The sequence below is a fragment of the Macaca mulatta genome, chromosome 10, assembly GCF_049350105.2.
Source record: "Macaca mulatta isolate MMU2019108-1 chromosome 10, T2T-MMU8v2.0, whole genome shotgun sequence".
Classification (NCBI taxonomy): domain Eukaryota; kingdom Metazoa; phylum Chordata; class Mammalia; order Primates; family Cercopithecidae; genus Macaca; species Macaca mulatta.
This window is the reverse complement of record NC_133415.1, coordinates 64341452-64353778: the sequence shown is the minus strand read 5'-3', so window position 1 is coordinate 64353778 and position 12327 is coordinate 64341452. Positions and strand designations below refer to the sequence as shown.

Below are 12327 nucleotides of genomic sequence, written 5' to 3'. Positions count from 1 at the left end.
TGTTATTAGTGTATTACTAGATCCAAATTCACTTTAAGGCTACACTAACTCAGTTTGCAAGCTGCAAATAGAAATAGAAAAGTACCTTCCCCTTCAAAGTAATTCTTATATTCAATCAAGTCTTACAAAACAGCTGAGATACTAAGGGAAATAATATGGCGCTCTCAAATATATAATATTTTTTCTTAGAGGAACTCAGAAAATAATCATTGAATTTTGCCTGGAATGTGTTTTTTTATTTAATTTTTTAAACTTTTCTCTTGAAATGTAAGAGTTTATTTTTTCTTGTTCCCATATGGTTGCTTTGCAGGAAGGAAAAAAAAAAGAAATTAGAAAGGTTATTTTCAAATACATCTATGGGTTATTTTCGAACATATCTCTGACATCACTGCATCATTATTAGATTTTCAAAATTAAATATTTGATATATTTTTGTGAATGATTATACATATGTTTAACAAATGACTTAAGTGATTTAGTACCATTTCACATGAGGATTTTATTGAGTTTATTCTCTTCTGGGTAGTTTATAACCATAAAAGGACTATGCCAAAGAGAGCTACCTAGGATTAGCTAGTGTTTCCAGAGATCCTTTCATGCTTTAGTGGCTTGGAAAACAGGAGCTAGTACTACAAGAGGCTGCAGCCAAGTACCCTTGAGCTGTGTGCATATACTGCTCATTCACAGAGAGGGAGCTGGACCCTTCGTGCCACATTTTTTTAGGCCTTCTGGTGAATTATCACACAGGATTTGTCCCAAGCACCCTTCTGACCTCGGTTCTCTGTAACATGAACAACTCACCCACCCCTTGTCAGCTCTGCTCATAGACTGCACTGAGGGAATGTGTACATTTCACCACCATGTCCCCCAGTGCAGAACTGCACTAACATCAATCCAGTAGCATTTAACAGCTCAGGATGAATATTGCTGACATTTGAAGGGCATATAGGGTACAAAGTTCTTAGAGTCTTCTCTGTACCCCAGATCTGAGTGGTGGGAAAAGAATCCTTTGAGGACAAGGAGGAATTCTCTTATGGTATCATTAATTCTTACCATGTCAATGAATGATGCTTAAATTGTTTCAAGTCCTTTCAAAAGATTTAACATTAACACCCATGGAAAGGAGATTTTGACTTATTCAAAATTTGTTCACTGCAACCCTTCCTGGCTGGCTGGATGAATGGAAAGAAGGAAGGAAAGAAGGAATAAGGAAAGAAGAGTGGATGGATGGGTGGATAGGTGAGTTGGATGGATGGAAAGAAGAATGAATGGATTGATCGGTGGAAGGAAGGAAGAAATAAGGAAAGAAGAGTGGATGAATGGATCGATGGATGGATGGATGGATGGGTGAATGGATGGGAAGAAAGAAGGGAGGAAGAGAAAGGAAGGGAAGGAAGAATAAATGAATGCCTCTTTCCTGTTCCTGGCCTCAATGTTATTTTACCTTATGTTTTCCATTTCCCTAGCAAATTTCCACCGCAAAGCATCAGTGATCATGGTGGACGAGCTGCTGTCGGCCTACCCACACCAGCTTTCCTTCTCTGAGGCTGGCCTTCGAATCATGATCACCAGCCACTTTCCCCCCAAGACCCGGCTCTCCATGGCCAGTCGCATGTTGATCAATGAGGTACCTTGGAAAGCACTGTCCACTGACACTGGACAGGGGTGGGAAACTCTGGGAAAGAGAGAACGTTTCTTGTTTGAAAGAAGAAGCACCTAACTCAAAGTTTAACACCGCAGCATCCCTCAGCCATTTCCCAATCTTAGTTCCCTGGACCAGCTGTGTATCTGGCCCTTGCTATTCCCTCCATGTGTTGAGACATGGACTAATTCCCATTTATATAGAAAACTCCCCTGTTCCTTCTCCCTTTCACCCACATTTTTCTTCTATTGTTCCATTTGAATAAAGCTCCCTGACGTAAACTTGCACAGAAATTGTTGCTAACTAAGGGTTACCTTAGTTTAAAGTAATACAGAGTCCCTAACTTGAATTTTGCTGTGCATTCCTTTTCTGGAGTGTAGACTTGTTGATACACTAGTCCAAACACAGTTGTTCAGCTTTCTCACATAGGGACCCAGGAACTCCTGCAGTCTGGGGAAGAAAGATGACACCACAGTACACAGAGTATCAAGGAACTGCACATCCCAGACACAAGAATTTTCCTCTAAAGGGATTTGCAAATTCTAATTTGCAAATTCAAATTTGCAAAAATTAATCTTTCCTCCCAGAAGGACGTTGTCTCGAGTTGGTTATCACATTGAGAGGCCCCTTAAAACTTGACTCCAGGGTCTTCTGGAAGCATCTCGTCAGCTGCCAGGAAAAAATCCCAACAGTTCGTGTTCTGAGTGTAAGGTATTTGCAATCCCGCTGACCGTGGTAAGAGTGCACCTTTCTCTTTCCAGAGACAAAGATTGATAAACAGCAGGGCTTATACCAACGGGGAATCCGAGGTGGCCATCAAAATCCCAATTAAGCACACTGTGGAGAATGGGACAGGGCCCAGCAGTGCCCCAGACAGGGGCGTGAATGGGACACGGAGGGACGATGTTGTGGCTGAGGCTGGCAACGAAACAGAGAATGAAAATGAGGACAATGAGAATGACGAGGAGGAAGAGGAGGACGAAGATGATGATGAAGGACCATACACGCCATTCGACCCCCCCTGTAAGAGGTTCTATGTCTGGGCTGGGGTTGGGAGCTATTTTGAGCCACTGAGTAGATGCCCCTGACTTGAATGATCTTTTTACCATTCAATTTTTTAAAATCTCTGTATGAACATGAGAATATGTATATCAAGTCTTCTTTGGGCAGGACTTTGTTGTAGAAGTTCAAAGATGGCCAAGATGGGGGTCCATGATCATTGGTTGAAATGTGAGCTCTTTAATCAGCTGTGTTTTGTACAAGTGTTACTGAAATGCCAGGGATTTGGTCTAGGTCCTGCTCATCAGTGCACAGAAAGCCAATCACTGAGACAACGAATATTGCCAGGGAAAAAGGCTTTAATCAGGTGCTGCAGCCGAGGATATAGGAGATCAGTCTCAAATCCATCTAACTGAGCAACTGCAATTGGGGATTTATATAGCAGGGAAGGAATGTAGCTACCTTCCGGCAAATAGGAATTAGGGAGAAGTAAGGAAGAGGAGTTGCTCCACAGGAAGTAGGCAGTCCATCAGGCATCTCGATGAAGGAGAGATCTGACTCCTCATTGTCCAGACACAACGATCTGGTGAGTTTCAGTTCCTTGATGCCATCTGGGAGGCCTAATGGTCCATTTCCTGAGAAAAGAGCTCAGAGAAGACAAATGAACGTTTCTCAAGTTTTAAAGCTGAGAGTCAGTTTTTATATTAATTCAAAAGAAACTATAAACATCAGTTCTATGGGACAGTTGGGCTGGTTTCAGGGGATGGTCTTATCTTACTTAGCTGTTCTGCAGGAATTTTTGGTATGAAGGAGGAAATGCCCATGACCCTTGTGGGCAAGGCAGTTTGGTGCACAAAAGGAGAGGCACATCACTCACCTCCACCCATCCCATTGTACCTCGCCAGGAGAGCTGTCCTGCCAAGGTCAGCCCTGGTGGACGCCAAGCCCTGAAGAAGCTTTCAGGACCTCAGTCGCCAGGGCAGTGTCCTCCTCTCCCAACTGCTGCCTCCAACAAGGACTTGGTTGTTCCAGAAACTGTTTCACCCCACCCCACCCATTATCGGAGCAGTTGGACCAAGCCCAAAGAATTCTGCCTATTTGCTGGACCTTCCAGAAGCTTCTGGCTGTTTCAGGGAAGAGTACACTAGGCTGATTCACATTGACTGTCAAGTGTGTGAGGCTCAGTATACATGTGCAGCAACCTCTTTGGGATGTTTGAATGTGCAGGATTATCTGAGGAAACGTTTGATCCACTTGAAAGCCCATTTAGTGGTAGGACATGGTGCCGAGTGTCAGAGTCCAGTGTTAATTTCAGATGCAGGGTCTTGCTGTGCTCCAGGGGAGCTCCTTTCTGTCCAGAGGACAGCAAGTAAAACTTCAATCAGAGCTGCCCTGTGCCCACTCAGGGCACCCAAGATGTCAACCTCATCAAGAACTTACCAAAACGAATCAGAAAATATTCATCCACATTCCTATAACCCCCCATTCCCTCACCTCCCACCCAAAGCTGAATCATCACTTGTTAGTACATTATCTTCATAGAAAAAATGTACACTCGTCCTTTATCCATTTTGCCACCATCGGATATATTTCTTGGCAACCTTTCCCATCAACCAAGACAGAAACATCTTAAGAATTAAATGACAAAAAACACTCCTTTCCTCCCTTTTAAACCCTTCCATTCATTTTCTGTTGCCGCCTAACAAAATACCACATATTTTGCAGCTCAAAACAAGACCCACTGATTACCTTACAGTTCTGTAGGTCAGAAGTCCAGCTGGATTCTTAGTCTCACAGGCCATAATGAAGGTGTAGCCAGGGCTCCATTCCTTTGCAGAGGCCCTGGGAGAAATCATTACCAGGCACCAGTTCACTGTGGCTGTACAGCTCCTTGATGGCTGTCAGCTGGGGATGTCCCACTGTTCCTAAAAGCCATGGAGCCCCTCCACCTTCACCTGGATGTGTGGACCTCTTCCCACCATCATTCCTAATCTCTCTGGCTCCCCTTTTACTTTTGAGAACTCTTTGCAACTAGATCAGGTACCTGCACAATCTCTCTACCTAAAGGTCAACTGTGCCATACAGCACAGCAGAGTCACAAGGCTGATAGCTCATCCCACTCACAGACCCTGAGAATCTTAGGGACCCATGTCTAGAATTCCGCCTACTCAGCCCCTGCTTTCAGAGTCCACCATTGGCTGGCCATAACCAAGCTCCAGTAATGCTTATTTTGCTAAACTCTTTCACTAATTAAAGAAATAGTCAAGCCAGTGGAAGGTCTGTAAGTGGCCAAGTTCTATGTTAGCATCTTGGGAGCCCAGAATCCCCAAGTGCACCCCTCCAGGGAACAATGAAAGATGCATGAGTGAGATGAGGCCAAGTCTGGCCCAGTGCCTGGGCCTCGTTACTGACTGGGACCCAGCGCCCCCTTCAGATCCTTGGTTCCATATTTCTCGTCTGGATGAGAGCTCACCGTGCGGTTTCAAGGTCTTTGAAACTCCTGCTCCCAACCCTCTGTCTCACTGTGATTAGGTTGCAGATGATGGAGGCCTCAGACCTTCCAGCCACACCTTCTGGGCTCCTGTGTATTAGGAGACATGGCTGCAGGCATCTCACCCCAACAAATGTTGCACCTGAGGCTCAGGAACCCCACATCCCCTCCCATGTCCTTCTTGAAGCACAGGCAAGAGAGAGGAGATGATATTCTGTGTGGTCATACCATCCCGTGGGGTCTCCATGTCATTCAAGGACCCCCAGCTGCCAAGATAGAAAGCAGAATTCCAAGTTCTTCTCTACCAGCCCTTCTCACCTGGGCTTCCTTAATGAAATGCACGTTCTGATTCAGGAGGTCTAGGGTGAGGCCCGAGTCTGCATTGCTAATCAAGAACCCCCCGCATCCTGCGACACTGGCGCTGCTGGTCTGTGTGCCACACTTGGAGCACCGAGGGGCTAGAGACCTAGAGGCACTCAGCGATCATCCCAGTTCTTCTAAGATGCACGAAAGCCTGATTCAGAGCCCGAGTCTGCCTTTGAAAAGAGTGAACTCCCCCAATTACAACTGTCTCTTCCCCTCTACCAGCTGCTAAGGAATCCCAGGCCCAGAATTAGGAACTCCATTTTAAGGCAAGGGGACTGAATGCCCAGCCAGGCCCCTTGCAGGGGCAGACAGGCCTCTGCTTACGGGTGAGAAGCCTGAGGGGTGCTTCTGACCAGCAGAGGGCATCCAGAAGCCAGGGAGTCAGTTCTGGGAGCCCCAAGATGGGTTCCTATCAAGTCAAGTTCCTGTGGCCTGAAAAGGGTCCACCCACACGATGAGGACATGTTTCTCTCTCATAGTCATTCATAGTCGTCCTGCAAGGCGTGAGTACCCTGTGTTTCCAGCACCCAGCCGCAGTGCTTTCTTCTCTCAGGACTTGACTAGAGTGGGTATGATGATTACCAAGAAAGTAATTATTAAGAGTATGTGAATACTGTTTGTGAATTCGTATATGTACATATATGTACAGTGTGCAATTCAAGATTGATACAACATATTAACATGCACATGTGTACTGTATACACTCAATATATTGTATACATGTATAATATATGCACAGATATTAACATATTTATGTTTATATATGTATATACTATATTATAGGTTATATACACATAATATATATTATATACTCCTACACTTGGTATATGCACATACATGCATATAAACGTGCAGCTGTTGTTATCTCTTGGGTGAAGAAAGCCTTATGGTTGACAGACAGCAAAAGAAACCTTTTCTTGTGTATATAGGTAAACACATTTCCATGGGAAAGAAAAACTAGAAGGAAATACACCAAAATACAAGTAGATTTTTCCAAAGCAAAATTATATTTTTCTATATTTTTTACCTTAAAACAGTGTGCATTTTTATTGCCTATATTATCGGAACAAATGCATATATTTAAGTCTAGGTCTAAAATACTGTGCAATAACTTTTTCTCTCTCTGATAGAATTCAGCTTTCTTAAAGCTGACTGAGGAACATAATTTAGAAACAAGTCTTTTTGCTTGCTAAAGCCAAGTCCAACCCAAAGGGATACTATCATGCTTATGGGCCCGGCTCAGGCCCCTGGCTTCAGCTCTCAGTTGCTGGCTGACTTTTGTGAAATCAGGTAATCACCAGCACATCAGGTCCATGTGCAGGGAAGTTTTTTCCCTTAATTCATTGCTGTACCCCCAGCACCTGCAGCAGTCGGCCGGCACAAAATGCCATAGAGGGCATTCAACAAATATGTATTAAATGAATGAATGAAGAGTAAACCTATCCCCTTTGCTGCTCTATTTTGACCCAATGGTAATAGAGCAGAAGATGGAAAAAATGTCCAGAAATGTTGTTGACTCAAAGAGGAAAGGAAACCTTTTTAACCCCTTTATTCAGAAATGGAAATTAAGGGCTGGGCGCGGTGGCTCACGCCTGTAATCCCAGAACTTTGGGAGGCAAAGGGAGGATGCGGATCACCTGAGTTCAGGAGTTCAAGACCAGCCTGGCCAACATGGCGAAACCCCGTCTCTACTAAAAATACAAAAATTAGCCGGGCATGGTGGCGCACACCTGTAATCCCAGCTACTCGGGAGACTGAGGCAGGAGAATCACTTGAACCTGGGAGGCGAAGGTTGCAGTAAGCTGAGATCACACCACTGCACTCCAGCCTGGGCAAAAGAGTGAGACTCTTGTCTCCAAAAAAAAAAAAAAAAAAAACAGAAGGAAAATTAAGACCAGCTAAAATGTGGGTAATCATTATTTGACTGTCTTTGCTCCTCAAAATCATTTTTAAAAGACACCTTATATTTGTACCTTATATTTGTTATATTTGCTGTGTTACTTTTAAATATATGATTCAGATAATGCTCATTGAATTTCTAGTTTTAAGGTGGTTGTTGTTACAAAGGGGCAATAACTTAAAGCAAGCATATATATCATTGAAAATGACATTTTCCAGATAATAATGCCCTCCCAGTGTCCAGTCACAAATTTTTAAAACAGTTGATAAGAACTCAACATTCACTGGCACTCACACTTCTTGCAACTTTGTCTAATCAATATCATTTTCCAAGCTCTTGCACTTGTAAGTTCTGACTTCATTTTTTCTTCCCTCTATTTATTTATTTTCTGAAAAATGTAAGAGTCAAGTTGGGATTATTTCTCCTCCTCTTCATGTGTTTCTTTGTCATCTTTGATTGGGTGTGCATTTTAAACTAAACTAAGTCTCTCTGTCCGTGTGAGGGCATCAGCCATATGGAAGGCCATTGAGGAGATTCTAGGAGTTCTACATGGGTAAATGCCTTATCAGCACATTGCAGGATTTAGGAATGTGCAGAATTCCAGGATGCACGTGGGATCCAAAGAGCTGCCCATATCCTGGATCCTGCAACATTTGGAAGCCCGTCTCCAAACAACTCTCAGCCAGGCATCCTGGTTTACAAAGCAAGCACAGTCTCTATGTTCTCATCATTCACTTGACCGTCTCCAAATCTTAAATCTAACAAGATTCATAGCAGCTAATAGGAAAATACTTCTCCTTTCTTAGTACTTTTTTGTTTGCTTGCTTTACTATGTACTTGTATTTTGGATAGCCTTAGATTCTCAAAAACAAGTAATTTTCTTTGGTCTGTCTGATTAGATTGTTCATAATAACATTATTACTACAATTGTTATTGCTATTTACTGAAAATGTGATATAAGCTCAGGACTATTCCTGCCTTTCAAAATCAGGTGCTAAACAAGTGAGAAGACCCCTGTTCTCATAGACTTTATTCTAATTTGATGGAGACCGAAAATAAATTAAGAAACAAACAACCCTGATGGTTTAAGACAGGAAATATTTGGATGAAACAAATAAAAAGGAGTATAGAAAAGCAGGACTGAGATGATAAGGGTTATATTTAGATTTATCTGAGGACCCGATGACATTTGAGCAGTGAAGTGGTCTGCGTGACAGGGCAGACTCTGCCATGAGAAGATCCAGGCAGAAGACCTGTGAGGGCAAAGGCCTTGAGGCAGGAAAAGTCTTGGAGTGTCTGAGGACAGAAAGCAAGCCAAGACCAGGGAGTATGTGAGCAGGGAGAGTGGCAGTTGGGGCAAAATCAGGCAGTGCCTTACAGACCATGGTGGGGAGACCTGGTTTTACTCTAAGGGCAGTGGAGACCAATGGAAGGTTCTAGAACAATTTGCTTTTTGAGACTCTTTCCTCTGGCTACTGGTAGCAAACAGATGGAGATAGGACAGGCATTGGAGCAGTAGTCCCCTTAGGAAGCCAGGTTGTCAGCCAGGCTTGGTGAACCTGGCCCCAGCGGAGGCTGTGGGAATAGTGAGATGGTGGGAATACCCTGTCAGGTTGCCAGGGTTGGCTGTGGGGGATACAAGAAAGGGAAGAATCAAGAATGACTCCCAGGATTTTGACTGGAACGACTTGCAAGCTCATGTTGTCCCAGCCGTCGTCCTAATATCATCTTATTTAATTCTCCAAGCAACTCTGTCAGCTCAGTGCTGCTGTATACACATTTTCATAGATGAAGAAACTGAGGTGTACAGAATTTAAATAACGGAGTCATTCAGCTCATCAGCCACAGAGCAGGGACCAGAGCCCAGCACCATCTGATGAGAAACCCCTCTGCCTCCCAAAGACACTGTGCCTCGGCCATTTAAGAGAGGCCAGAGGGTGCCCGAAATAATGTTAGATAATTGTTCTATCTATGCAGTTTTTAGAAACTATTGGGAGATTGGTAGGATATATGAAACAAATACTGGATACTGGTCTAAAATTTTAAAATACATTTTATTAAACATTTAATTACTGTTTAAATGTTATAAAAATTCCTCCTTAACTCTGGTGGGAATATAAAATGGTTCAGTCATTTTGGAAAACTGGCAGTTTCTTATAAAGTTAAATAAATACCCACCCTATGACTCAGCAATTCTCCTGGGTCTTCATCCAAGAGAGATGAAACATGCCCACAAAAAGACTTGTACAAACAGTGTTCGCAGTCATCTGGCTTGTAATACCCTCACACTGGCAACAAACAAATGCTCACCCACCGCCATATGGATAACAAATCGTAGCACACTCATAGGATGGAATACTACACAGCAATTAAAAGGAATGGATCACGCAACGTGAATGAATCTCAATCACATTAGGTTGAACAGAAGAAGGTAGGCACGAAAACATCCTATATGGTTTTATTTGAAGTTGGAAAACAGTTAAAACAGTATCTATGGTGGTAGAGGGTGAGGAGTTGACTAGAAAGAGGCACGGGAAACTTTCTGGAAGGTAGAGACACTGTGTATCTGGATTGCATTGAGGAGTACATGGAAATATGTATGCATATTTCTTTCTAGAGGTGAATTAGCAGTTAATCAGGACAGTAATACAAGTCTAGGCAGAGCCTTCAAATCCTCTTTGAAGATTCCGGCCCACTGACAGACCATGCTGAGAAATTCCACCAGGTGGCGCTGCATCCGCTGACGCTGTATTATTGGGAGAAAACGTGGAAAACAGAAGCCCACTGGTGGTCTTCCTAGCTCCCCACCCCCATTTCGACCCCCTACACCTGCACACATTCCGCCTCTTTTTCGTCCTGAGTATCCTCTTTTTTCCCACCTGGCCATCTGCCAAACCATCCCCCAAGTCCGGTGTTACTAAGAAGTGATTCACCCTCTCATTTCGGAGACCTAACTAGCAGGTGGGCAGTGGATAATTTTTTTTTTAATTCTGCTTGGTGTTGTATGTCAGGTTTCGTTGGTGATGGAAAGTCATTTGAATGTTTTAGGAAAAGAGCAATATAATAAGGTTTAATTCTGGGGAAAGCAGTACAGACACTTGGCAGCGCAGGGAAATAAAGCTAACTGGGGTTCTTTATTATTTTTTTCTTTTTATTTCTTTTTGGCCGTTTTCATTTTTCCAGCGGGTAAACTGGAAACAGTGAAATGGGCGTTCACCTGGCCACTGAGTTTCGTCTTATACTTCACTGTACCCAACTGCAACAAGCCGCGCTGGGAGAAATGGTTCATGGTGACGTTTGCTTCCTCCACGCTGTGGATCGCAGCCTTCTCCTACATGATGGTGTGGATGGTGAGTGCAATTGGGACCCCATGGCACTGTTAAACCTCTTTAGAGGAAAAAGAAGGGAATAAGAGTCAGGGTTTCAGCCTATAACTGTACCAGTCAGCTATTGCTACAATAAGCTGCACAACGAACCACTCCTAAACTTAGTAGTTTAGAATTGCAGGCATCGATTCTCCTGCTCACACCTTTTCGGGTTGACTGTAGATTTATCAATCTTAGCTGGGACTTGCTATGCAACTGTCTCTCAGGCTTCAGGGTGGTTGTGTTTGATTCAGGCAGCAGATGGGGTCCATGTCTACTCCACATGTCTGCTCATTTTCTTTGTACTAGAGGCTAGCTACCTGGGATATTCTCTTCTCACAGTGCATCATTAGAATGCAAGAGAGTACATGAAAACACGAGATGCCTCCCTGGTCTTCTCCTGGCCCTGGCTTACCATCACGTCCACTCACATTTTACTGGCCAAGCCCCACATCAATGGCATGGGGGAAATGTACTCCACCTGCTCCAGTGGGAAGAACAGCCATGTCTCAGGGCAAAGGACATGGAGGAAAGGCATGAAGAATTGGGAAACGGTGATCAATCCCTATCAGCAACTTAGTTTCTTCAACCAGACAATGAGGCATTGCATTAGGTGATCACTCAAGGGTCCCTTCTGAGGCTAAAATAATGAGTCAGTGATTCACATTGGTTGATTGACATTGACTGACATTAGTTGATTGACATTGATTCAGTGGCTTTGACATTAACAAAGCCATTTTAGGAAACCCAGCCTTCCAGAATGCATTGCCCATTTATGGCTATACTTTTTAACGGGGGAGCAATTCCAAATCATTAGAATTGGCCAGAAATTAAAAGGCATGGCAAAATGATGCAAATCCAAATTTATCTTGCCTTGAGTGTTGGACAGATGCAATATAAATCTGGAGAATTAAACTCAAGAGCTAAAAAGAAGGTTCTGAAAAAGGTATTTTGGTAGGACCAAAAATACCCAGAAAAATTTTGTTACATGGATTGCAAATTGGTAAACCTGACACAACTAATTCATAATCTTCTCTTTCCTCAATATCACAAACATTTTTTAAAAACCCAAGGTTTATAGCCAGGGGTTTCTCCCTCATCCTGCATTCACTAATGTTTTTATCTGACATATGCACCAAGTGCCACCTCTTATCTGGGTTTGGGGGACAGTGTTGGCTGTCCCTGACCTTAAGGTGCTATGTGATTTTCTGTGCAGTCCCCTAACCAGCAGTCTAACTGACCTGACTCATCTGAGGTTCAACCTCCTTCTGTTTGCTTCCTTTGCCTCCAGCGGAGGTTCTAGTAAGTCCCAATCAATGCCCAGGACTAAGGGAGAAAACTAGGAGAAGCCGGAGACCTGGTCCCAGCCACCTGAGCAGTCTGCTCCCCTGAACTCCAGACTGAGCCACAAATATGATCATGAAAATGATGAGCCAGAGGCCAAGCCTGGCTGAGCCAAACCAGATTCCTACAGGGACTGAACTGAGGGTTAAAAAGGAAAAACAAGGTTTGGCCAGGATGCCGGTAGCTCCATTTGCTGCAAAGCAACAAAATAGAAACAGCG

The 12327-nt window shown here is 43.6% G+C and overlaps 1 protein-coding gene across 4 annotated transcripts in view; it reads left to right on the top strand.

The window, feature by feature from the left end:
* Positions 1-12327, top strand: part of SLC24A3 (solute carrier family 24 member 3) — a 503439-nt gene that overhangs the window by 461645 nt on the left and 29467 nt on the right. For 2 of the 4 annotated variants that reach the window (XM_077951123.1, XM_077951124.1), the window contains exons 11-14: positions 1189-1239; positions 1467-1627; positions 2404-2665; positions 10582-10748. In XM_077951123.1, the coding sequence (XP_077807249.1) occupies positions 1189-1239; positions 1467-1627; positions 2404-2665; positions 10582-10748 (641 nt within the window). The remainder of the gene's footprint in view (positions 1-1188; positions 1240-1466; positions 1628-2403; positions 2666-10581; positions 10749-12327) is intronic. The other 2 variants (XM_077951122.1, XM_015149569.3) reach the window with 2 other exon arrangements.